The sequence below is a fragment of the Pinus tabuliformis genome, chromosome 2_1 (genome assembly GCF_031772625.1).
Source record: "Pinus tabuliformis cultivar Carrire ecotype Pingquan chromosome 2_1, CPIR1, whole genome shotgun sequence".
NCBI classification, from domain to species: domain Eukaryota; kingdom Viridiplantae; phylum Streptophyta; class Pinopsida; order Pinales; family Pinaceae; genus Pinus; species Pinus tabuliformis.
Window position 1 is genome coordinate 220,254,056 of NC_142299.1, and position 27,593 is coordinate 220,281,648.

Sequence of the window (27,593 nt, forward strand, 5' to 3'; positions counted from 1 at the left end):
AAAATTACAGCAGTAATGAAGTGACAAACAACAGCGTTTGTATGGTGTGTTGGCAGCAAGATAGATGGGACAACAAGGTCTCATGGTGCAGCAAAGGAAGATGGGACAACAAGGTCTCATGGTGCAGCAAAGATAGATGGGACAACAAGGTCTCATGGTGCAACAAAGGAAAGCAAGGTCTCATGGTGTAGCAAAGGAAGATGGGACAACATGGTCTCATGGTGCAACAAAAGATAGATGGGACAACAAGGTCTCATGGTGTAGCAAACGAAGATGGGACAACAAGGTCTCATAGTGTAGCAAAGGAAGATGGGACGACAAGGTCACATGGTGCAGCAAAGGAAGATGGGACAACAAGGACATGGTGCTTGCATGGGACAGCAAGCAATCATGGTGCAGCAGTATGAGCAATGACAACATTGTGATAAGGGGCAACATGATGTGAAATGCTACAACACAATGATGGGCATCATGACAAAGTAAAGTGTAGCATGTTGTGTGCAACACTTGCTAGTATAGTACAGTGATATTAAATGCTACAATGAGATGCAGTACAATGATGGGTACAGTCATGATTGGTGAAGCATAATGAGGTCTAGCATAGTGATGATGGGTGTAGCACGATGCAATGTAGTGAGGTATAGCATGATGACGAGGTGCAACACAATGATAGGTGATGGAGTCACCTTGGAGAATCAGTTGAAGCAACATGTCTTCAACTGAGTTCAACTACCTCATGTATCATCTTCTTAGAGATGATCTATGCTATTATAAGTCAAAGTGTTGACTTCTGTTGTAAATGTACTCTCTCTCTCTCTCTCTCTTTATCTGCTGAACTATTGAAGAACATATACGAAGAATTGATCAAGGGTTTCCCCACATTGGGGTTTGTCCCTGGCTAGCACCACATCTTGTGTCCTCTTGTTTTGGCTTGTCTTTTGCAATCTATGTTTATGTTCTACCTGCAATTTACTTTAATGCTGATGTGATTGCTAATCTGGAAAAGTTATTGAGCTAACTGTGAAAATTGAAATAAATTGCTCTAAGCATAGAACATACCCAAAATTAACATTATTGGAGTATTCACTACCATGTAAATACAGGACTCATCTCTTCGAATGAAGGCACCAAGATGCATACCCCATCTTAGTGATTGTAGAATCCGGGTCGTTTCCTTGCTTATGATGGATTGACGTCGTGCAATTCATACATCAATCGGGCCACCAACACATCCATAAACAAAGCTTCCACAAATTTTGCAGTCAGAAGAGCGTAGCTAAAATTAAACACCAACTGGAATTTGTAACGACTATAACGAATATAGTTCGTTATTCTCACTGGTCATCACCCTTTTGCAGTGGAGACAAGCGTGGATTTTGAGCTAGAGTAAATGAGAAGGCCAAGTGCATAGGAATAGGAATTGACGAGAAAGAATGTTTGATTCCATAACTGACATAACTGACTAAGGTTATGGACAATTAATGGGCGGATGTCTCTGAGCTAAACTTGGGTCTTGTCACGTGTCCAAAACATATTTTCAGAATATGCAAGAATAAATTGAGAGCCCTTAAACAAGACAACACTGTCAAAACGATGAAATTACAACTAACAATAATGTGCTCACCAATAAATAAAGAAGGAAACAAAAACCTCTACAAACAATAGAAATAATGACAACAAGATCCTTCAAGAATTCAAGATTACGTAAAGGATTTGGGAAGGTTTAAAAATTTCAATCCTAATCTCTTTTTTTGAGACAAATCTGCCCCTCTACACAAATTATTCCTGCAACAAACTAATGGCCTTTAGCAGCAGATCAAAATTCCTTTTTATTTATAGGCTTCCATCCTTGGTAAACCCTAAACTAAAGCTGAGTACTTCTAGGGTTCAAAAAGGAGAAAATGATATCTGAATCTGTTAAAATTGGCAACTAGGGCCAAATCCCACCTTAGGACAACTCATGTGATGGAGATGATTATTGCATTGGATTCCTCTTTTCGAGAAGTACAATTTTGATATAAAGATCATCTCATTTTGACAAGCAAAAATGGAATTTTGAATTTATTTTTTCTCATGAACAAATTGTCAAGGCTGTGTTGAAGGAAATGTAACTAGGTTTGGTCTTCATAAATGTACTTTTGATATTTGTATTTATTCAAGAAAAGAAATATTATTTTTATAATATATGTCAATGAGTTTCTTGCTCATTGAAATAGGTCTAGCACATGTTAAAGTGCTATAGGTGAGTCAAATAGTCAAAAGAAAATGTTGAAGACCTTAAGGGCATGTTGCACCATGTATATGTTTGTATAAGACTCAAAGAATCTACCTCCAAGCATAGTCAAGTCTCCTCCAAAGCAAAGACACCATCAAAGAAGCAATCCGAGCTATATATATGTCAAGTCGGCCTGCAGTCATCTAGTCGGCCTCAAGTCGACCTAAAGGAGGGACAATCCTCTATATATAGAGGCTGTCCACACTAAATAGAACGCACTCATATCTCTGAAATCAGCGAAATAAGAAGGCAAGAAAAGGGTGAATGAAGGAAGAAGAAAGGGTCTTCAAGTGCAACGAAGAAGAAGGGTACACAATTGAGCTCAAAAGCACTGTTTCTAGGGCAAGCTGCAGTCACACGTGCGAAGATAAAGAGGGTATCTCTATTGTCATAGCAACCCTCCACCACAGTCACACATCTCATTGGTTGGGCTAGAAAAGTAGGCCTATAAGGCCTCCCACTCAAGCGAAGAAGCAAGGAAGAAGAGCGAAGGTAATAGGACTGTTCTAAAGCCTATTACAATCACATGTGCGAAGAGAAGGAGGCTGTCTCTGCTGTTATAACAACCCTCCCATTACAGTCATACAAGTTCGTTGGTTGGTGAAAAGAAAGAAGGGATCATCATAAGGAAAGAGTCTCATCCATGGTATCTCTTCTAGAGCAAGTGCAATAAGATCTAACAACAGTTGGAAGGAGGACGAAGTGCCGGAAGAAGGAAGTGCCGGGGAACAAAGTGCAGAAAGGAGGAAGAACTTGACTTGTGCTTGGAGGACATTCTAGTCAAGGGACTAGGGTTTGGCATTGATCAATAAGAAGCTTCAACAAGAGAAATTTACCAAAGGGTTTTCCTCTCAAAGAGAAGAGAGATTTTTGCCTTGGCAAAGAGCCAACATCTTGTGTTCTTGCTCTTATGTTTTTGGTAGCAGTTTGATGAATTACACACACATGTATTAATAAGAAGAAGAAGAAGAAGAAGAAGATTAAGCTAACAAGAAGAGTAAAAAGACTCCACAAATTGTTATCAAGTAAAGAAGAATCACACTACACCTAATTGCCCTTGATTCTTTAACATGGTATCAGAGCTAAGGTGACACATCAAGGAAAGGGCATCTCAAGAACACTCATCAAGGAAGGACATCTACAAAAGTTGAAGCATCTAGCCAAGAAGTCTCAATCACTTCAAGGACAAGAAGGTCTACCATCTATCATTCATCAAGGAAGACTACAAAGCAAGAAGAGCAAATCAAAGAAGGACCTACATCAAGCTACAAGTCATCAAGCAAATCTCATAATCAAGCAAGTCCACTTGGAGAAAGCACCTTGAAGAACATCAAGATCTAAGAAAGGCAAGCCATCAAGTCTTCAAGGAGAAATCCAGTCTACTACATCTCAAAATTTATCAAGTATATGTCCCCTTCTGAATATACATCAATGTCTTTTTGCAAGGAAAGCAACAAATTGGTAGGTACCAATAACTTTCTTGCATGGAAGAAGAGGATTGATTTACTTCTCAAGGAGAATGAACTTCTAGAACACATCAAAGGGAATATCACTATTCCTGCTAAGGAACAAACTCAAGCCTTAGCCAAGTACAATAAGGATGAGACAAGAGCTCAAAGGATTTTAATAGAATCCATTAAGGACTCTCTCATTCCTTATGTCTCCAAACTTGAAACATCAAAATAAATCTATGACAAACTAGTAGAGCTATTCTCGGTAACCATAGTTGGAGAAGTGATATCTCTACGAAATGAATTGTACAAGATGAAGATATCAAAGGAAGGAATAGCTCCCTACTTCATGAAGATCTCGGAGATTGTTAGGATATTCCGACACATAGGAAATAGTTAAGTACAACTTGGTCTAGTATAGAGTTAGGTATAGAGTTAGGTAAAGTGTGTTTCTTTACCGTTGTACATTTTGTAACTTACAATCCGACGGTCACGATATGTAGTGATCCGACGGTTCATTCTCTCCTCGGTATTACCGACACTTGATCCGTGGCTTGACACCCGATTGGTCCATGAATTCTATTTAAAGCGCATGGAGGGTCATTTGTAGGGTAATCCGTGCATGAGAGAAGCTTATGTAAATTTTCATTCTTTGATTAATAAATTGCCTGAAGTGGCCGCGTTGGCTCAGGCCGTGGACTGTTTCCCTCTTTGAGGGTTTTAACCACGTCAAAAATACTGGTGTATTGATCTGTGATCTGGTTGTGAGCGGTGTCCTTTTGGTGTTCTTTCTGAGGAACTTACCCTGTAAATTCCTACATGGTATCGGAGCTATTTGAGGGCCGCGTCCGTTGGTGATCCAAATCTGAAGCCGGTAGAACTGCATCCGACTGCCGTTTCCTAGATCTGCTGTTTCTGACTGCTTTCGGGCCGAGAGGACTGCTCTGTTGTGTTCGGAGCATCTGTTCCAGTGAGGAACCCCTTTCGTTTCACGCGAAAAGGTTTCCGGTAGCCCTAGCTGCGTCATTTTTAAGATCTGGAGGTATACAATGTTTATTTGCAGTTTACTGTTATTTTCTCTCTGCTTATTTCGGTTTCGGTTTATTTAGCTTTTTTTTAACCGGATCTATACCTTTCATTTCTGCGTATGCTCTTTGCCCTGCGACTCTGTGCGATCTGGGCAAATCAGAAACAGAAAGGAAGGATTTTTCTCATGCGTATGCTCTTTTCCCTGCACCTTAGTGTGATCTCGGAAAATCAGAAACATTGAGAAAAATATTTAGTTTTCGGCTAAAGCTAACTTTGAGCCGCAAGGTTCAATTTTTGAAAATATTTAGTTTTTTGGGTAAAGCTAACTTCGAGCCATAAGGTTCGTTTTCTTTGCATGTCCGTGTTGGGTTTTGTGTTTTTTGTTTTGTAGGGAAAAAGAGCTTTCTCAAAGCAAGCACGCAACCCAAGGCCCCCCCCTCTCTCTCTCTCTCAAATTTTTTGTATAGATCAATTGGTTCAAAGCTATTTTAAGAGAGTAGAGGTCTTGGGTTCAAGTCTCCATTTTGTGGGGGCGGACTTTTTCATTTCCGCACATTCTCGCACTTCGTCGGCAACTTCAACAACTTTTTTTCAAAAAGCCATAACTTCTTCATCCGGAAGCCTTTTTCAGAGCCATTTTTTTTAAACCAGCCTAATTTTTCGAGATCTATCCATTGGAACACTTACTTTCAGCATCTTCAGCTTCAGTTTCTGTTGAAATGGAAAGTCAATACCAAGTTACCCTTGACAGCACCAACTACTTCCAATGGTTGTCCTACATGGAGGATTTACTTAGAAGTAAAGGTCTCTACAGAATAGCCACAGGCCAAGAAAAGAAACCGAAAGATGAAGACAAGGCTGCTAAATGGGAAAATAGACAAGATCAAGCACGTGGTTTGATAGGGATGTCTATTTCTCCAGATCTTAGATTCCATATTGCAGAACTTGAAACTCCTCATGAAGCAATGGAACAAATCAATAAAGTTTTTGGGATTAAAAATGAAATTAGAGCCCATCAACTTGAAAATGAGTTGCTTACATTGGACCCTAATAATTTTTCTTGCATTGAAGATTTCTTGTCTAAGTTCAAGACCCTTAGATATCTTTTGGAAGGTGTTAAGGTTAAGAAAGAAGATAGTAACCTTATTTATTCCATCCTTACTAAGTTGGGACCAGCCTACTCTGTATTTGTTTCCACCTTCCATTCTACAAGAGAAGCCTTCATTTCTCAAGGAAAAGACTACAAGCCCCCTTCCTTTGACTCTTTTTGTGATTCTTTAATAAGAGAACAAGAAAAACTCTTACACCTTGGTCTTCTTAATCTTGGAAACTCTTCCAAGAAAGCGTTAGCCGCCCAGCAACAACCAAATTCAAAGAATCCTAAGAAGTCATATCCTAAAAAGAATGGTCCTAAACCAAACAAGGGTCCTAAGCAATTTCAGCCCCAAAATGAAAAATCATTTCAACAAAATGATAAGACAAATAAAAACAAAGGGAAGAAGACTGATAGACATTGCAATTTTTGTAATCGAGATGGCCACTTAGAATCAAATGCTTTAAAAAGATGGAAGCCTTGGAAGCAGCAATGAAGAAGCATAACATCCATTTGGGACAATCTTCAACTTCAACTTCATCTTCAGGAATGGCACTTTCTGCATGTGGTTGTCAAGCATCTCGGTCTGGCTATGCATTAAATGTATCTTCTTCTTCTCATTCTCATGAGTGGCTCATTGATTCTGGAGCTTCTTATCACATGGCCAAAAACAAAGCCATGTTTTCTTCTTTAAATGATTGTAACACCAAAAATATATATGTTGGTGATGATAGATCTCTTAATGTTGTAGGGACTGGAACTGTTCATCTAGACAATGGTCAGTTTAATGATGTATTATGTGTTCCAACCTTATCCTGCAACCTTCTATCTGTATATCAGATAACTCATTCAGGTGAAGGTAAAATCGTTGAATTTTCACCTCATGATGTTGTAATCAAGGACTTAAAAGATCCTAAACAGATTTTGGCTACTGGCATTGCTGATGATTCTACAAGGTTGTATAAGTTTCACAACTTTGGGTCATCAAATCTTCCCTCAGTATTTGTTGCTCATAACGATGAAGTGAGCAAACTTTGGCATGAGCGATTTGGTCACTTAAACTATCGCTCCCTTCAGCATCTATGTAAAGAAAATATGGTGACAGGTCTTCCTATGGTATCTTGCAGAGATGGTGTTTGTTTCGGATGTGTACTCGGAAAACATCATCGGGACAGTTTTGAAAAACGTGCCTCTTGGCACGCCTCAGCCCCTTTACAGCTTGTGCATAGTGATTTATGTGGTCCACTTCCAGTTGTGTCATTCTCTGGTTGCAAGTATTTCTTAACTTTCATTGATGATTTCTCCAGACGCACTTGGGTATACTTCTTAAAACTCAAGAGTGAAGTATTTAACACTTTTTTGGCCTTCAAGGCCTTTGTTGAAAAACAATCTGGACATCAAATTCTTAAGTTAAGATCTGATAATGGCGGAGAATATGTTAAAAACACATTCATCAACTATTGCACTGAGAATGGAATTCAAATGCAACATACTGTTCCATATACTCCACAACAAAATGGTGTAGCTGAAAGGAAGAATCGCACCTTAAAGGAAATGGCTAATTGTATGCTACAATCTAAAGGACTTGGTCTTAGTTTTTGGGCAGAAGCAATTAACTGTGCAAATTACATAATAAATCGCACTCCTACTAAGGCTTTAAAGAATATCACTCCAGAAGAAGCATGGAGCTCAATCAAACCAGATGTAAGTCACTTTCGTGTTTTTGGAAGTGAAGCATGGGCCCATATTCCAGATGAAAAGCATAAAGCTTTAGAACCTAAGAGTGAAAAATGTACTTTTGTTGGATATTCTGAAGATGTCAAAGGCTATAGACTTATTCCATTTAAGTCCAAAAATGTTATCATTAGAAGAGATGTAAAATTTGATGAAAATATATCGGCCTGCGAGCCTAGTCCGGCGGATGTGCCACCTCTCCCTATCTCTTCTACCTTTGAAAACATTTCTTCTTCAGATGATGAAAGTGAGGATGACAATCCTCCCCCACCATCTCAGGATCCTCCTTCAGCTCCTGAGCTTCCAAAATGGGTTCGTGCTACTCGAGATGCAGCAGGTGATCTTGCCGGTGATCCTACAGATCAGCGACGCACACGTTCTCAGTTCGAGAGAGCCTCTTCTTTACTGGCTCAAGCTCCAGTAAATTATGATCCTGACACCTTTGCAGAAGCTTCAGGCCATCCAGATTGGGAAGCAGCTATGAATGAAGAATATCATTCATTATTGGCAAATGATACATGGGATCTTGTTCCTTTACCAAAGGGACGAAAACTTGTTAGATGCAAATGGGTTTACAGAACCAAGTATGGACCAGATGGGAAAGTTGATAAACATAAAGCTCGTCTTGTTGCTAAGGGCTTTTCACAGGTTGAAGGCATTGACTACACTGAAACCTTCTCCCCTGTTGCCAAAATGAACTCTATCCGCCTTGTTCTTTCCCTTGCTGCCTCTTTCAAATGGGAAGTCCATCAGATGGATGTTAAATCTGCCTTCTTGCATGGGGACTTGCATGAAGAAATCTATATGGAACAACCCATTGGCTTCATACAAACAGACTCCAGCCTTGTTTGTCGACTTAAGAAATCCCTTTATGGTCTCAAGCAAGCTCCTCGGGCTTGGTATGCCAAAATGGATAGCTTTCTTTTAGAATCTGGCTTTTCTAGGTGTCATTCTGACAATACTGTCTACACCAAGAAAGTGGGCAACTCTCTTATCATCCTTGTTCTTTATGTTGATGATCTTATCCTTACTGGTAGTGATCCCAACCTTATAAACCATGTGAAGTCTAGCCTCAAAAGGAAATTTGAAATGACAGACTTAGGACACTTACACTATTTTCTCGGTCTTCAAGTCTTGCAATCCAAGGAGGGTATTTCCCTTTCCCAGTCCAAGTATGCTTGTGATATTCTACGCCATTTTCACATGGAAGACTGTAAGCCAACCCCTTCTCCCTTTCAGTCTGGAGTCAAACTTTCAGTCACTTGTACTTCTCCTGAAGTTGATGCTACCTTATACCGTCAACTTGTAGGAAAACTTTTGTATCTAACCCATACTCGTCCTGACCTTTCCTTTGCTGTTGGCCTTGTTGCTCGGTTCATGCAAAACCCCCGTGAAAGTCATTGGAAAGCAGCTAAAAGAATACTTCGTTATGTTCGAGGTACAGTTCAGTTTGGGATTCATTACAGTGCCAAAGCATCTCCTCTATTGGTTGGTTTCACTGATTCCAATTGGGCTGGTGACCCTGATGATCGGAAGTCTACTGCCGGTTATGTGTTCACTCTTGGTTCAGGACCTATTACATGGGCTTGCAAGAAACAGGGTGCCATTTCTCTTTCATCAGCAGAAGCAGAGTATCGTGGTGCTGTAGAAGCTAGTAAGGAAGCCTTGTGGCTTCGTCAGATCCTGTCAGAGTTTGGCTTTGAGCAGCAGCATTCGACTACACTTTGGTGTGATAATCAAAGTGCCATTCAGCTATGCAAAGATCCAGTCCAACATCAGCGCAGCAAACACATTGAACTGCACATGCACTTCATCAGAAAGCTCATTCACGACCATGTTCTTGAAGTGCAATATTGTTCAACAGATGATCAAGTTGCAGACATCTTCACAAAGGCTCTCACAGAGGCGAAGTTCACTAAACTTCGATTTATGCTTGGAGTTCAGGAAGTTGTCACTAAGGGGGGATAGGCTCTAGTGCCTCCTTCCTTCTCCTATTGTGTCATATTTGTAAATCCTTCAATCCTATCCCAAGTTGTTCTTAAGGGGGGATGTTAGGATATTCCGACACATAGGAAATAGTTAAGTACAACTTGGTCTAGTATAGAGTTAGGTAAAGTGTGTTTCTTTACCGTTGTACATTTTGTAACTTACAATCCGACGGTCACGATATGTAGTGATCCGACGGTTCATTCTCTCCTCGGTATTACCGACACTTGATCCGTGGCTTGACACCCGATTGGTTCATGAATTCTATTTAAAGCGCATGGAGGGTCATTTGTAGGGTAATCCGTGCATGAGAGAAGCTTATGTAAATTTTCATTCTTTGATTAATAAATTGCCTGAAGTGGCCGCGTTGGCTCAGGCTGTGGACTGTTTCCCTCTTTGAGGGTTTTAACCACGTCAAAAATACTGGTGTATTGATCTGTGATCTGGTTGTGAGCGGTGTCCTTTTGGTGTTCTTTCTGAGGAACTTACCCTGTAAATTCCTACAGAGATGAGGGATCAACTTCAAGAGCTAGGGGAAGTCATGTCTGACAGAGAAATGACAACTGTAGTACTCAATGCTCTACCTGAGGATTGGGGCAACTTCACATCAAGCATATATGCCAAGAAGGAAGCTACCCCACTAAGTGAAATGTGGTCTCTATGCAAGATAAAGGAAACAAGACTCAAAGCAAAAGAGGATGTGGGATCAAAGGAGCAAGCATTTGCTACCATGGCCAAGAGAAAGGGAAAATTTGGCAAGTTTGGTCTATGAAGAACAAACAACAAAGATATGTCCAAAATCCAATGCTATGGATGCCAAGAATATGGAAACTACAAAAGGAATTGTCCTAAACTGAAGAAGGACAACAACAACAAAAGAAAAAGGGAAGAAGCTCATGTGACTCAAGAAATGAAAGAAGAAGACAAGAAGCAAAAGAAGGAAGATCCTCTGGATCTCTACTATGACTATGTCTACTTCTTTACTTAAAGTCTTCTTTCAAAGTTTTGAGTAGTATAGGAGCATGTAGGAATAGAATAAAATTGCATGGCTAGAAACATCTTCTAGAATCTAAAAGCATGGTGTACATAGAGTTCAAAATACTCATGTAGAAGGAGCATTTATAAATGAGAACAAAATGCATGTTTAGAAATATTTTCTAGAATATAGGAGCATGGTAGATATAGCTCAAGATATTCATGTAGAAGGAGCATACCTAGTATAGGACCTCATCCACAATGAAAGAAAATTGATCATGATTAAGAATCGTAGAAGACCTCCATCATCAAAAGGAAAGAAACATCTGCAGGGTAAGGGTCTTCAAGATCATATGATGGAATCTTCAAAAGAAGATTCATAAACAAAAGTAGGTGTCTCATCGGGAGTCCCATTCATGGGATTCAAGAAAAGGATGATATGTAGGCAAGCTAAGATGAAGCAAGAAGGGCCACACCAAGGACAACCAAATGAAGCTAAGATGATCAAGGGAGAATCAAGATGAGGTATGTATGCATCAAAGTCTAGTCATGTTATTCTATGTATATTCTTGAGTCACGGGAATAGTTCTATGACATGATCAAGTATGAAAGAATCTCTTTCACCAATAACATGCTCGAAGGCATGTGCTACAATGCAATGAAGGTCAACAAAAGGAAAATACTCACATAAGGAGTATAAGATTGCTGACTAAGAAGCAAGAAGAAATGTTGACTAGTCCAAGATGAAGAAGTGCTCCCACAAGGAGTAGTAAGTGGTTGACCAATCTATCCATGAAGCAAATGAAGAAAGAGATCAAGCATGTGAAGAACACCATGATCACAAAGAATCTCTCTATTTGACAAAGATACTTTGAAGACATCTCCTGAAAGAAGGCATGAGAAATCTGACAAAGGAAGAAAAAGATCAAAGGAACCTTGACACCTATGAAGGCCTTGGAGATATGAAAGGTGCAGATAACTGATTCTACTCTACGAAGATGTCATGATGAAGAAGCCATCCAATAAAAGCTCCATTTAATGTTCAAGCAATATCAGGATGAAGTCATGAAGGGCTACTAGATCAAAGCATGGTAACAAGCAAGTACAAAGAAGCATCCATGTGAAGAGTAGTCCGAAGCATAGACAAGATGAAAAGGAATAACTAGATGACAATAGAAATGACAAGAAGGCCACTTTCCATGAAGGAAGCAATGGCATGACAAAGAAGGAAGGAAAGTGATTGATGGATGGTGCCCTACCAGGAAGAAGCTCGAATGAAGACTTCATGACATCAAAGGAAAGAAGGAGATCAAGCAGCCGGAGGACTCACGAAGAAGAAGTTGCTAATGAATGGACAAGTCCCTAGCTAAGAGGGAGTTATAACAAGTTCCCAATTACAAAGGAACTTGGACAAGTACCTTGTCAAAGGATACTTTGGCATGCCTTCCTCGATTGAGAGGAAGTGATAGACACAACATTCTTGTCTTCTCTTGGGAAGAAAGAATGGGAGGATTGGGTAATCATTTGGCATACGATACTCTTTGAGGATGTGTAGGGCATCCAAGACAAGAGTAGGCAAGAGGACCGATATTCTTTGAGGACTGGGAACCCAAGACAAGAATAGTCCTAGAAGGTCATACTTAGTGAACACCCAGGTGGGTATGTACCTTGGGGGACAATGACTAAGGTGTCTATAAGTCATTGGTATCGCCAACATTGTACTCTGATCTATTTAGAGATAGAGCTATCAGTCAAGGCCTTCTGTGGAAACAATGTTGGTTACTATGATGCTATAACAGATGGATTGCCAATCCGGTTTCTCTTATGTGAATTCTTCAAGATTGAAACATAGCCAAACACCTTGTAATGTTGTATGAATACCTCCCTAGTTAAGAGGGAGCGTTGAAGGAAATGTAACTAGGTTCGGTCTTCATAAATGTACTTTTGATATTTGTATTTATTCAAGAAAAGAAATATTATTTTTATAATATATGTCAATGAGTTTCTTGCTCATTGAAATAGGTCTAGCGCATGTTAAAGTGTTATAGGTGAGTCAAATAGTCAAAAGAAAATGTTGAAGACCTTAAGGGCATGTTGTACCATGTATATGTTTGTATAAGAGTCAAAGAATATACCTCCAAGCAAAGTCAAGTCTCCTCCAAAGCAAAGACACCATCAAAGAAGCAATCCGAGCTATATGTCAAGTCGGCCTGCAGTCATCTAGTCGGCCTCAAGTCGACCTAAAGGAGGGACAATCCTCTATATATAGAGGCTGTCCACTCTAAATAGAATGCACTCATATCTTTGAAATCAACAAAGTAAGGAGGCACGAAAAGGGTGAATGAAGGAAGAAGAAAGGGTCTCCAAGTGTAGCGAAGAAAAGGGTACACAACCAAGCTCAAAAGGACTGTTTCTAGGGAAAGCTGCAGCCACACGTGCCAAGATAAAGAGGGTATCTCTGTTGTCATAGCAGCCCTCTACCACAGTCACACATATCTGATTGGTTGGGCTAGAAAAGTAGGCCTATAAAGCCTCCCACTCAAGCGAAGAAGCAAGGAAGAAGAGCGAACGTAATAGGACTGTCCTAAAGCCTATTACAGTCACACGTGCGAAGAGAAGGAGGCTGTCTCTGCTGTTATAACAACCCTCCCATTACAGTCATACAAGTTCATTGGTTGGTGAAAAGAAAGAAGGGATCATCATAAGGAAAGAGTCTCATCCAAGGTATCCCTTCTAGAGCAAGAGCAACAAGATCTAACAACAGTTGGAAGGAGGACAAAGTGCTGGGAAACGAAGTGTCGAAAGAAGGAAGTGCTGGGGAACAAAGTGCAGAAAGGAGGAAGTGCCTGGGAACAAAGTGTAGAAAGGAGGAAGAACTCGACTTGTGCTTGGAGGACATTCTAGTCAAGGGTCTAGGGTTTGGCATTGATCAACAAAAAGCTTCAATAAGAGAAATTTACCAAAGGGTTTTCCTCTCAAGAGAAGAGAGGTTTTTGCCCTGGCAGAGAGCCAACATCTTGTGTTCTCGTTCTTATGTTTTTTGTAGCATTTTGATGAAGTACACACACATGCATTAATAATAATAAGAAGAAGATTAAGCTAACAAGAAAAGCAAAAAGACTCCACAAATTGTTATAAGGTAAAGAAGAATCACACTACACCTAATTGCCCTTAATTCTTCAACAAGTCGACCTCAGTCAAATTTAGGCTCATGAAGCCCAATGGATGTGTCTCCTCACCCTCAACAAATTGTATAAATAGGAGTGACCCTTCTCTCATTTGGACATCACTCATCTCATCACATCATCTTCTCTCTCCTCTCTTGATTGGTTCGTACAACTTGGAGGCTCTCTTCTTCGCACGTGTGGAAGGAAGGCAGATTTTTGGACTGGTTTTGAAGGCCGAAAATTTCAGGACTAGGGCATGCGTTGACCAACAATATTTGACTAGCGTTGACTTCTGTTTTGGGGGCAAAATTTCGATTTCTGCAGGACGCATTCTTTGGCATGAATTTCGAGGTGATTGGGGACTGTTTGACTGAGTTGACTATTGTGTTGACTTTCTAGTTTGACTGCAAAATTACAACAGACTTTGACTGGGTTGACCAAGCTTGTTTTGGGTTGACTTTGACCCTCTTTGGAGGCCGCATTCTTCTGCTATTGACCGAGATGATTGGAGGATGTTTTGGTGCAGCTTTGACCACCATTGACTTTTTCGTTAGAGCTGCATTGACTGTTGATTAAGCAATTTTTTTTTGTGCATGTATTTATGATATTTGTATTCTCTCTCTGTGTGCTAAACTATTGAAGAATAATAAGAAGATGTTGATCAAAGGGTTTCCCCACATTGGGGTTTGTCTCTGGCATCCACCAGATCTTGTGTCCTCGTCTTGGCTTGTCTTCTGCATATGTTTTTATGTTCTATCTGCATTTACTGTCAATGTGTATAATTGAATGTGATTACTACTAAAGATAATTGGAAATTTAGTAAGCATGTCTTTCGGATTAATCACATCAGTGTTATTTGGTCACGTTTCGAACCAGCTAATGTAGTTCATCCTCAGGACAAAGATGAAAAAATCTATAGATCCTAATGAATAAATAGCAAAGAAGCATCTGAGTCCAGAATTAGCCGTTAGGAAATTAGTTATTATATATATATATATATATATATTCTTTTTATTTTATTTATTTATTTTATTTTAAATTCCAATTAAAAACTAGCTGTTAATTGTTTATATAAATATTTAATTATTTATTAATAATATTAAAATTATTCTAAATATATTAATTATTATAATATCTAATAAGAACTTATTTATTAATAGTATTAAATTATTATATATGTACAATTGATTATATTAACTATTTTTTATTTATAACATGTTGAATCAAAATCATATTAATAATACAAACTAACCCTATTTCTATTTCATAAATAACTAAATAGATTAATAAAAATAGAATAATTTATTAATAATATTAAATTATTATATATATATATTGTTTATTATAATGACCAAATAAAAAATTATTTATTAATGATATTAAATTATTTATTAATAATATTAAATAATTATATATGAATTATTGATTTTAATAAACATTTTTATTTATAAGATGACCAGAGACAACTCCAAAACGAATTAATAATGCAGACTAACCTTATTAAGGGGCTATGAGACCATCTTGAGGAGGCTGAGTGCTTGATATTGGATTGGGATGCCGAAGACCAAAGAACTTCGATTCTTGGGGTTGTAAACCTTAGTGAGTGTGGAGGGAGTGGGCTAGCCTTTCGAGATGCTTGTAGTACCACTGCATGGAGTACTGAGCTGGGTGCTTGCCTTGGGGCAGAGGAGGTTTGAGCCTGGGCACGAGCCTTGGGCTATGGTATAGACCGATGAGGCTTTACGCCTGGTTTCAAAAGTTGGGAAAAGGGATAAAGATTCCTTGGGATTTCCCTGGTGATGTGTAAACTTTCGATGCCTGCTGGTTATACTAGTTCAACAGAGGGTGTACGGCAAGCATGAAGTAATAAATAACTAAAATAAAATAAAATAAAATAAAAAGTTAAATGGTTCAACTTAACTTCGAGACGAAGTTCCTTAAAGAGGGGGAGTATGTAATGCCCCATAATAATAATAATAATAATAAATAAATAAATAAAATAATATTAATATATAAGTCAATAAATGATAAATAATAAAGAAAAGATAATATTATTAAATAAATAATAAAGACAATATAATAATAGTAAATAATAAACTGGAGTTTTAAATAAATATATATAAGAGTAAACTATATAAACAGTAAAAATAAGTAAAGTTAACAAAAAGTAAAAAGGAATAAAATAAGAAAGAGTTAAATTAAAAGAAATATTGAATTAAGTAAAACTTAAATCAAAGAACTAAAAGTTGCATGTTGACACATGGTTGTGTGCATGTGGATCCCTTTCCAATTCCCTTCCATTTTTGGAACAATTGGTTCTATTTAATGGACGAAGAGGGGAATGAGATTAGTCATTCTTCTGGAGAAGAGTTTTGAGAGGAAAATGAAACATTGGCAGTAGTACGTCGATTGAGGGCTCGCGGGTGGCCAACTGTAGAAAGATTATGTGCAGCTGAGCCTATATTTGGGTGGAGAGTCGTCCCCAAAACTTTGTTGCGGTTAGTGAGATTCAAAACATTGAACTCTGAAATCACAAGTAACGAATATCATTGCTACAAATAAGTTGCCTCTGCTCATGTTTTTCGAAATTCTATGTTAATTAGTTGAATAGTTGTGTGTTGATTATTAATGACATAAATTGATGTAATTAATTGCATATTTAATTATGGGTTGTTACATTAAACAAAGCACTGGTCAAAATTCTAATATAGGATGTGTCGGATTCTTCGGCCCCCCCACTCAGTTCCTGGTGGCTTGTTTCACATTTTTGATGGCTGGAATGACCATCTTTGGCAACCATAAACCATTTTGGACTCGTCATGGAAGAGGGGAAAATGTGGTTTGTGAATAATCTAGCTCCATTATGCCTTGATCCAAAATTGTTCCCTTATTACCTAGCTTGTCTGCTTTTGAATTCAAATGCTTGTACACATGATATAGCTCTATCACTTCAAATTTCTTCAACTGCAAAGAAATCCTTTGGAGTATTGTGGCATTGGCATCTCCCCCTGCCTTTAGGTTGTTGACTTGTTTTATTACGATTAAATGAGTCTCCAGAAACCAACAATCTCCTTATAAATTTGATAATTGCTAATTTTGATCCTCCCCAGAGAGCCAAATATTCAGCGTGATTGTTTGTTGATCTACCCAATCCCTGGGCTAATTTAAACACTCTTTGATCATCAAGGCAAAGAATGACCCCTTGCACTCCTACCAAGCCTTTTTCTACAACTCCTAACTAACAACTTGTTAAATCCCAAACCTAGCACCTGGAAATTAGTTCCTAGCAAATTACTATAGATCTACTAAATAAAAGCATAACTAGGTTCTTAACACAATTATTTAGTGGAAGCAAGAATATTAACCAATCCCAATACAGATTCTGCCCAATCAACTGTTCTTCATTAACTTAATAATTTGAACCTACTTGGGCTCTTGTCCTATTATAATGGCCCTACTAAGGAAAATACATTGCTAATATACCTCGGATCTAACCAATTGACCAAGCCCTAGATCTGTCCTTGATCTGCTTGGTTGATCTAGATCTCTAATGCTGTAGCCCTACACCTTCCTCGGACTCGACACACTTGAGTATCTCACTCCTCGTTTGAGAAAATCTCTTTCTCAATAGCTCGTGCTGCTGTATTGTGTTTTCTTCTGCTCTCCTTAGCCTCACTTTAATAACTATTTTTTGAGAAAAATCCCTAACCCTAATCTCTAAAGTGATGGATGGCCAAGATTAGATCTTGTCTTGCTTGAGATCAACGGTTGAGATTAAAACATGATCACCAAAGTAAATACTTCACTTTTCCTAAGTTACTTTAGCTCAATGGCCAACATAATTAATCATGTGCTTGTTGATTTTGTGTAGCATCGGATGTGCTCTAGCTCCGAAATTTTGTGGAGGGGCTAGAATACATAAGATCTCCAAGACCCAAAAATCGTTTGGACAAATTCCGCCCGGATTGTGAGTTATTAAAAAAATTATTATTTTTAATGGGGTTCCTAAGTCTAAACTTAGGGAAATAAAACTATTAATGGGTATTAATAAAAATATGGGCGAAAAACTTTTAAGAGATGAGGATCAAGTCAGTTTTAATCTTAGCCATTGATTAGGGACTTAATCTTGGCCATTGATTCATCAACATGAAAAGTATAAGAGGAGGCTTGACGGTCAGTTGGAAATACACCATATTGATCAGTCAGTTCGATTTTTCTGGGGCGAGGTTTGCTGAGAAAATCAAATAGGTGATCTGAGTTGCGGCAGAGGGGCAGGGATAGTTGAGGTTGGAGGATCTTCTCCAAGACCTCGAATACACAACAGAGAGAGGCAGAGATAAGCCAGAGGAGGTAGCGCATACCAAGGGAGGCTAATGCTATGCCAGGAGGGCCTACGCATTGCTTGATGCAGAGGGAAGAGCTGCCCTCCTGCAGAAGTCCAAATTCAGCCCGGGAGCAGCAGGATCAGCCGAGAAGACTGACGTCAGAGCTCCAAGAGGCAGAGGAGGTAGTGTGGAGGCTGATGCAGAGTCTTAGAGTGCTCCACGCAGGTCCACACAGCTATTGCAAAGGGGCAACGCAATTGTAGCTAGGGATAGTCAGTCCAGTTGCTGGATTGGAGGGATTTTGCCGGGTGAAGTGAGGTAAACTCACTTAGGTTTCTGCCAGTATATTTTCTCTCTGTAATTGGATAGCCGAGAGGGCATCCAACGTTGTATTCAGAACTACTGCTTAATAATAAGAAACCCTCTGCGCTGCTGCACCGGTTTTCCCTTATTGGGTTTTCCGTTGACATTTGTCCAAAAATAACAGTGTCCCTTGTGTGTTTGTCTCATATCTATTTCAGTTTATGATCTGTATGTCAGTGTAGTCTGCAGTAATGTTTTTCATCAGTGTTTAAATAATTAAATAACTTGTTGAATGTAAAAACAAGTAGGAGATGATAAACCAATGATTGCAGTACGATTTCTGATGTGTAGATTTAGAAATTTTCACATGGTATCGGAGCATTGCAGATCATAGGACACTGAAGACATCAGCTGGGAGATCCAGTAAATTTGTTGCAAAGAAGCAATTGTCCCGAGTGACAACGCTGTTTCAGAGGCAGAGGAGCAACTGCAGGAGTGATGCAGAGCCAGAGAAGTGACGCAGAGCCTCACACAGTGCCTGCGTCAGCATTTCGAGCTTGTAGAGGGTGACACAATACCTGAGAGGAGCTCAGACAGTGATTGCGCCAGCTCTGTGGGCTAGCGCAGAGCTTGAGAGGCTCAAATCAGTTAGTTGCCGGGGCTGGATGAGCAGAGTAGATTCGATCTGAGGAGCTGGTGGGACGTTGTTGTTGTTGGTGCAAAACGCTGTCTGTGGAGACAAAACCGAGGCAGAGGGAGTTACTGCCTTGACAAATTTCTAGCGAAAGAAATCTAGATCCGGGTTGCAGCAACAAAGGAGGATTGGAGAGGAGTGATTCGACATTTGGCGAGAGGATTTTCGTGAAGGAAATCAGGACTCAGAGGGAGTCTAGAGGAGCTTGTTCCTTAGAGGATTTCTAGCGCCAAAGAAATCCAGATCCGAGTCTTGCTGGATTAACAGCAGGAGAGGGAGAAGAGAACCAGTCCTATATTTTTTTTGAGCAGAGATGGCAGTCAATGGACTGAGGGATCAGGATAGATTGGATGGAGCATCCAATTTTGTCATCTGGAAGGCCAGGATCCTGGCAGTCTTAGACAAGAATCACATCAAGGATTATGCCTTGAAGGTAGTTGCTGTTCCGGTCGACACTGATCCACTGAAGAAGTACGAGGAGGCCTAGGCGAAGGCCAAGTGCATGATTCTAGACGAGGTCGAAGATCATGTGGTCCCACACATTGCTGAGAAGGAAACAACAAGGGAGATGTGGGAGGCTTTGACCACCTTGTACGAGGGGACTTCTGTTCAACAGAAGATGCTGTTGGAGAATTAGCTGAGATAGTACCAGATGCAGAAGGGAGAAGAGATCGATCCCTTCCTCCTCAGGTTGCAAGGGATTCGAGACCAGTTGACTTCCGTGGGGTCTACACCAAATCTTAAGTTCATGGTCAGGACTGCCCTGAATGCAGTCACCGAAGGCTGGGAGACATTTGTCCAAAGTATTTTGGGCAGAGCTTCTCTCCTCAGTTGGGAGGAGATGTGGGCAGCTCTTCAATAGGAAGAGATCAAGAGGTTGACCAAGGCAGGGAGTAGCAACAGAGGAGCCCAGGTCAAGAAGGAGGAGGAGGAAGATGTAGGTCTCGCATCATCGGGACAACAAGGGCAGCAGAAGTGAAAGAAAAAGGATATATCAAAGGTCAGAGGCTTCAAGTGTGGGGAACTAGGACACTTCGCCACTCAGTGCCCCCAGAAAAAGGGCAAGGAAGAGGCTTCTGACTCGAAGGATGCTTCAGCGAAAGCTGACAGGGAAGGTGAGAATGATGATTGTGCCATAAGTGTTCATGCGCCTCTGGAGAAGAGGTGGGGCGACATGTAGCTGTAGTCGAGAGGCGACATGTAGCTGTAGTCGAGAGGATTACATGGGGGGCATGATCCTTGAGGTGCCCAAACTCTTGGATAACATACGGCTACGGGAGCCCTTAACGATAGTAGCAGAATGACGGGTGTCAGTTGGTGCGAGATGTGATGGAGGAACAGTGGCAGAGCTAGAGTACCAAAGTCTAAAGTAGCGCAGTGGAGGTTGCAGTAGTGCGAGAGGCACAAAGAAGATTGTAGCAGCAGAGGGTCAGCACAGATTGGCAGCAGAAGTAGCTTCAGCATCACGGGGTATCCAGACTGACTAGTGTGTCAGTTTTTGGGTGAAGTTTCAGTTGCTTACTTCTCAGCAACTGAGTTGCAGTACAACAATTAGCGGTGGCAGTGCTATGGGCAGTGTGATGCAGCGTTTGAGAGGGAGTTGTAGTACAGATGTAGCAGTGACAGTGGTAGTGTCATGGGAAACAATACAAGATGCAGCAGTGTAGTGGATGAAGGGCAGCTGGTCAAGCAACAACAACACAAAGGACCAATGCAGTAGATCAATGTGATGTTTCTGTTGAAAAGTATTACTAGAGCACATTCCTCGCCAAGAGGGAGTGTTGATTTTGGGTAGCATCGGATGTGCTCTAGCTCCAAAATTTTGTGGAGGGGCTAGAATACATAAGATCTCCAAGACCCATAAATCGTTTGGAGAAATTGCACTCGGATTGTGAGTTATTAAAATAATTAATATTTTTAATGGGGTTCTTAAGTCTAAACTTAAGAAAATAAAAATATTAATGGGTATTAATAAAATATGGGTGAGAAGCTTCTAAGAGACGAGGATCAAGTCTGTTTTAATCTTAGCCATTGATTAGGGACTTAATCTCGGCCATTGATTCATCAACAGGAAAAGTATAAGAGGAGGCTTGAGGGTCAGTTGGAGATACACCATATTGATCAGTCAGTTTGATTTTTCTGGAGTGAGGTTTGCTGAGAAAATTGAACAGGTGATCTGAGTTGCGGCAAAGGGGCAGGGATAGTTGAGGTTGGAGGATCTTCTCTGGGACCTCGAATACACAACGGAGAGAGGTAGAGATAAGCCAGAGGAGGCAGTGCAGACCAAGGGAGGTTGACGTTGGGCCAGGAGGGCCCACACATTGCTTGACGCAGTGCCAGCGCAAGGGAAGAGTTGCCCTCCTGCAGAAGTCCGAATTCAGCCAGGGAGCAGTAGGATTAGCCGAGAAGGTTGACGTCAGAGCTCTAGGAGGTAGAGGAGGCAGTGTAGAGGCTGATGCAGAGTCTCAGAGTACTCCACACAGGCCCACGCAGCTACTGCGAAGGGGCAGCGCAGTTGTAGCTGGGGATAGTCAGTCCAGTTGCCGGATCGGAGGGATTTTGTCGGGTGAAGTGAGGTAATCTCACTTAGGTTTCTGCCAATATATTTTATCTCTGTAACTGGATAGCCGAGAGGGCATCCAGAGTTGTATTTAGAACTACTGCTTAATAATAGAAAACCCTTAGAGCTGCTGCACCAATTTTCCCGCATTGGGTTTTTCCGGGGATGTTTGTCCAAAAATAATAGTGTCCCTTGTGTGTTTGTCTCATATCTATTTCAGTTTATGATTTGTATGTCAGTGTAGTCTGCAGTAGTGTTTAAATAATTAAATAACTTGTTGAATGTAAAAACAAGTAGGAGATGATAAACCAATGATTGCAGTAGGATTTTTGATGTGCAGATTAAATTTTTTTTATAGTGCTTTTCCTAAGTTAGGCTAAGTTACAATACTCAATACTTGAGCAAGTGTCTTAGGAGACTTTGGGTGACTTCTGCATGGCTAGACACTAAGGGCTATGCAAAAGTGCCTACCTAAGCTACAATAATCAACACAACTCTCCACTTGGTAGTGAGTCATTTGTGGGTATAACTAACTACTCTCAATTAAGTGTGATGAGTGTAACTAACTACTTTCAATTAAGTGATGAGTGGGTGATATGCAGTGTGGAAAAAGTCTGGAAAAAATCCCGATTTAATCCTCAAAACGCGATTTTTTGAACTAAACGATTTAATCCCCCGACTTTTTGGCGACTTTTTCACAAAGGAAAAAATCCCGATTTTTTCCTTATACTCCCGATTTAATCGGGAGTCGACCCAAAAAGTCTGCCTCCCTTCCCAGGCCGCGGATAAACAGGCCGCAAAGGTGAAAAAACTGTAAATTAAAGCTTCCATCCATGCATTTTCAAGTTATTTCATTATATTGTTTGTCATACTTCTTGCGAGCATAGCAGTCTCATTTGTAATCTGTTAGTTTTGAGGTTAAGATATGTTTTTGTTTTCCAAGGAAAAGCAAATCTTTATAATTCATATTTCTAGTTAGAAAGCAAAGTATACATTGGCTAAGCCTCCAGGCTTTCAGTGATCTAGACTCTAACAACCACTGCCCCTTCAAAAGATTACAAAAGTACCAAAAGGATAGGCATACAACAGTCTTCCGTACAAAGAACCCCACACCATCAAAAACATTGTTACAGTTGTTGAATGCTTCCAGAAGAAACAACAGAGAGAAGGTCATGAAGATCAAATAGCAACAACTTGTCCAAAAAAACAAAACCAGTGCCTCAAAAAAGAACCCATTTTTCAGACAGGGACAAAGTACCTATGAAATCTTGTGACAACAAAGATCCTTCCTACAATGAGAGCACGTTTTGAAAGGGAATCTTCTTTAGTGGTGAACTCCCTGTAAATGTGAGCAAAGGTTATGTATCAAAAGTGGATTTTACCTCCAAGAGTTTTTGAATAATAGATGCCAAGGCTAAGTTAGTAATCTGACATCCACTGTTTTCTCAAAAAATAAGCAGCTTGGAGTCACCAAGCGTTAATTTTCACATCTACTGTGATACTCACTGTTAATTTTCATTGGACCTACCACGTGACACCTTATTACCCAAGCAAATTACAATCTACTGAATAAATGTGACTTATTTCTTAATACAATTAGTGGAAACAAAAATTAAAAGGGGAAGAGGATCTCAGTGACTGATTACTTGATGACTTTTAGATGACTCATGATATACATTTATTATATTTTTTGTTGATATTTTGACTCTTGAGAGTTGAGGCTCAGACAAGACCCAAAACTCAGGAGTTGATTCACTATTTTGATATGTGATGTAGCATTAGACTTCATATATATATTATATATTAGCTTTCTTTACATGTTTATGTGGAAATGCATTTATTTGATGTTGTTGATACTCTAGATGTTAAAAAAAAAAAAAAATGAATAATTTTGTGTTTTTTTAATTTTGCCGACTTTTTCAAAAAACTCCTGACTTTGACGAGTTTTTCAACTTTTGGACCCTTGCCGAATTAATCCCGACTTCGACTTTTTCCACATTGGTGATATGAGTAATTAGTGACTCTCAACTTAGTGATGAGTCATTAATGACTCAAATATGAGTTTAATGATTTACAAATAAAATAGCTCATGTGCAAAATATGTTTTGTGAAGGCACACACAATTATATGAGATTAATCTTCTTTTTATAAACACTTACTGTTGTATTTCTACAAGAACATTTTTTAAGAGCTAGATCTTCTAACAATGTCTCAATATTGAGGTATTATTGACACAATATGTGCTGCTTTTGTTGCTGTGCTAGGCCAAAATACGCTAATGCTCAAAGTAGTTTTTGGCATTATTGTTGTCCTGGGTTTGTAGTTGCAGCATCTGTGAGCTGGCTGATTCTATTAGTCATCCAATTCAATGAGTTTCTATGGTGTTTCTTGCTTTGTTATACAACCTGCCATGAAAGGTTGATGGCAAGATACCCGCTCTATAAAAACTCATCTACAAGGTGTTATAACTAGAAGTCCATGTGACTTGTTTTTCGTCATAAACCATCAGGAGGTTTTATGGCCCCTTCAATTTTTCTAATATCTGATAGAAATTATATTCCAACTTTCTAATTTCCCACTCATGGGAAGAAACACATGTGAAGTTTGAACAAATGGAATCTTGAAATATGTCAAGAAAGCTTTAATATCAATAAAAATCAACTATAGAAACGAGGGGCAGATAAATGTTTCCACTGATGAGAAGGGAGTTCTCTGTGAGTCCATGTTAGAAATGAAGAAAAGACTTGCAAATAGGATAAGCTAAAATGGGCAACATTGATTTTGAGGGATAAATGCTATAGTTTCTTGCAAAATATTTTATTTGCTTACAATGGGTGACCCTGCAACCCCTGCTAAGGCAAGATACACATATCCATGTGCATCATGTTCCAATGACATCTATCTGGCCATACTGTCTTCCAAGGAGACTGGTGAGTAGCTTAGTTTTATCGAAGGAGAGACATCATTGAACCTTTTGCGAGAAATATAGTTAGAAACCCTCCTATTTTGAACTCCAGAAACTAAATTATGTGTTTGATTGTTGGTGTCGAAGTGTGAGTTTCCAAATGAAAGCCCAAAATTAGAGGACAGGAACGCACATGAGATTAATTAAAGCCACTGTGCATTTGGTTTACAAGTCTTTTACTACGATGTATACTAATCTTGTGCTTTCTACCACTCCATCTCTGCCCCCATTTGTTATTTATTTGTATTCAGTGAACATTTGCTTAACAAGACTCTTACTAGGAAGTGTTCTAAACTTTTGTTTGCTGGTCACCTGTGCTCCTCCCATTTAGCTCGAAATTCTGCAATTAAATGGAACTTCTTTAAAGTAGAACAAGAACCTCCTTTCATCGTGGAAAATATTTTTTATCAAATTGGGCAATGGTAGGATATATGCAAAGTTGGTTATTAAATGCAAGAAGTAAAAAAATCCGAAGGGACTATATGGTAAAAATGGCTGGAGAAAAGAGAAAGATAAAACTCAAAGAAATGCATGATGGGGAACGGATAAAATACTTCCATTAAGTTGAAAGTTCTAAGCTAGAATAATTAGTTGTGTGTGATGCTTGCATGCATACATATTTGTGTCTGCATGTATGTTTGTCCCTAGATCATGTTATTTGGAAAGGTGTTTGTCCCTAGATCATGTTATTTGGAAAGGTGAAACTCAGAAATGTGTGATGAGGAATGGATAAAATACTTCCATTGATTTGCAAGATTAATCAAGGTTCTGAGCTAGAATAATTAGTTATGTGTGATGTATGCAAGCACATATTTGTGTATGTATGTATCTTTGTTCCTAGATCATGTTATTTGATATTCACATCAACAAACTGACTGGAAGACTAATGCAAGAATACGGTACCATATCCCCGAGAAGGACACAATATTTTTAGTATATTATAAGTTTTCTTGGTCTCTTTATCATGTTCTGTGAGCAATTTCTTTTTATTTCACATTTCTGTGGGCATGCATACATATTTGTGTATGTATGTATGGTTTGATATTCACATCAACAAACTGACTGGAAGGCTAATGCAAGAAAAAGCTACTTGCATACCTCCGAGAAAGACAATATTTTTAATATATTATTAGTTTCCTTGGTCTCATTATCATGTTCTGTGATCAATTTCTTTTTATTTCACATTTCTGTGGGCAGACCTGAGATAACATTAGTACTTATATTTCTTTACAGCTGTGGTCAAACCCTAAGTTTTAAAGAATCTAAAGAGAACAAAGTTTATTTGTTTAAGATTTGAAAAACTGTTCTGAACATTTTGTACATCGGTTCAAATCCTCATTCCGTAGTTCTGTTATCATTGCAGACTTACGTGGACAAAAGCGACTACGCCAATGTTATCGGGGCCCTGCCATACTTAAAAGTCAACAGAAAAGCACTCTAATTTTTGTAGTTCTGAGTCACGTCTTTTAGAAATTCTCAATTTATATTCTCGTTTATTGATTTCTTCTAGCAGGGTTGTATGTGATCTGAACACAACTGAAGCTTGCATGCTTCAAGTGCTGTATGAATGCAATTATTATAATCTAGTGCAAGGTGTTTTTGGACATATTGTCAAAGATACTGTATTTCTAGTAGATAATTTTTGTTGTTCTTGCATGTCTCATCTTAATGATTCTGGTGAGAGGTACTTTTTACAGTTGTGGTATTTTACAAAAAAACTATAAATTATTAAGTATATAAAATATATACGATGTTGGTCTTAATTTAAAGTTAACCCCCTGCTGTGCCCTCCACTATATTTATATATATTTAAAAAAAACAAATCATTAGCTGATGGTTCTTACTTTGAGTGGTTGGGATTGTGGCTTGCCATCCCGTACACCCAGGTTCAAGTCTCCGGAGGTATGCTTTACCCTGTATTGATTAGGCTTAAGGAGTAGGCAGCCCCACGGAGTTTTCACTCCGTTCGTGGTCAATACAAGACATCTCGGCTCTTGCTTAGTCATTGGGTTTTCCTGTTAAAAAAACAAATCATTAATAGATCTTGGTGGTGTGGATTATTAAAATTTTTCAATCTTAACCCTAGATTATCTCCGGATTTGAGACCATAGTCCACATTGGCAGTTTTGAACAAGAATATCAATCCTAGACATTCTAAAGATGAAATCTGCGGATTTGAGACCATAGTCCACATTGGCAATTTTGAACAAGAATATCAATCCTAGACATTTTAAAGATGAAATATTAATTTCATCTGCGGATTTGAGACCATAGTCCACATTGGCAATTTTGAACAAGAATATCAATCCTAGACATTTTAAAGATGAAATATTAAAATGGTTGAAGAAAATTCCCAACATCTGGCCATAAAACTATTTTACTTTTAGCTTTTTTTCTACCACACTGTTGAATGTATTGATTAATAGATAAAGCATGGTAAAGAACTGTGGAGTTGCTTTTATGCCTATTTTTTTAAAAGTCCATGGAATTGATATTCGGTATATAATATTCATATTCATGAAAAACTTGGACATGGAAAAATATAAATATTAAAATGTTCATTGTCCAATTTATAAATGATAAAATTGTTTTAAATATAATAACATTCAATATCAATTATTTTGGACTCGCTTTTTTTCAAGGGAAGAGCTAAAAGCTGTGCTTGATTTAGAGAAGTGTTTTAATGGCTATGCTTTAGATGGTATATTAGTGTAGAGAGGGATCAAATCCCTTGGAGGTGCAAACATTTTTTTAGATTGCAAAATTTGACTAAAAGTTTGCACCTTGGGAGATTTGATCCATCATGACACATAATAGATTTGGATTTAAGATGAATCAACACTAGTAGTAGATCAAGAGCATGTTACAATAACCTTTACACTAAATTTTGTGCATATTATAATAACCTTCACATGTTTAATACATTTTTGAAAATATCTTATTAAGATTAGTAATTTCCACGTCTCATGAACATATTTGGCTTGTCTTGCACAATGATAATAAAATACACATATTTTGATGTTGAAAGTTCATCAT

General features: G+C 38.9%; 1 protein-coding gene across 1 annotated transcript in view; it reads left to right on the forward strand.

The window, feature by feature from the left end:
* The window catches only part of LOC149199536 (large ribosomal subunit protein bL35c-like), a 38,430-nt gene extending 12,267 nt beyond the window's left edge, over positions 1-26,163 (forward strand). The window contains exon 3 of the mRNA XM_089402479.1: positions 25,921-26,163. Within this exon, the coding sequence (XP_089258605.1) occupies positions 25,921-25,998 (78 nt within the window). The 3' untranslated portion in view covers positions 25,999-26,163. The remainder of the gene's footprint in view (positions 1-25,920) is intronic.
* Positions 26,164-27,593: the final 1,430 nt, after the last annotated feature.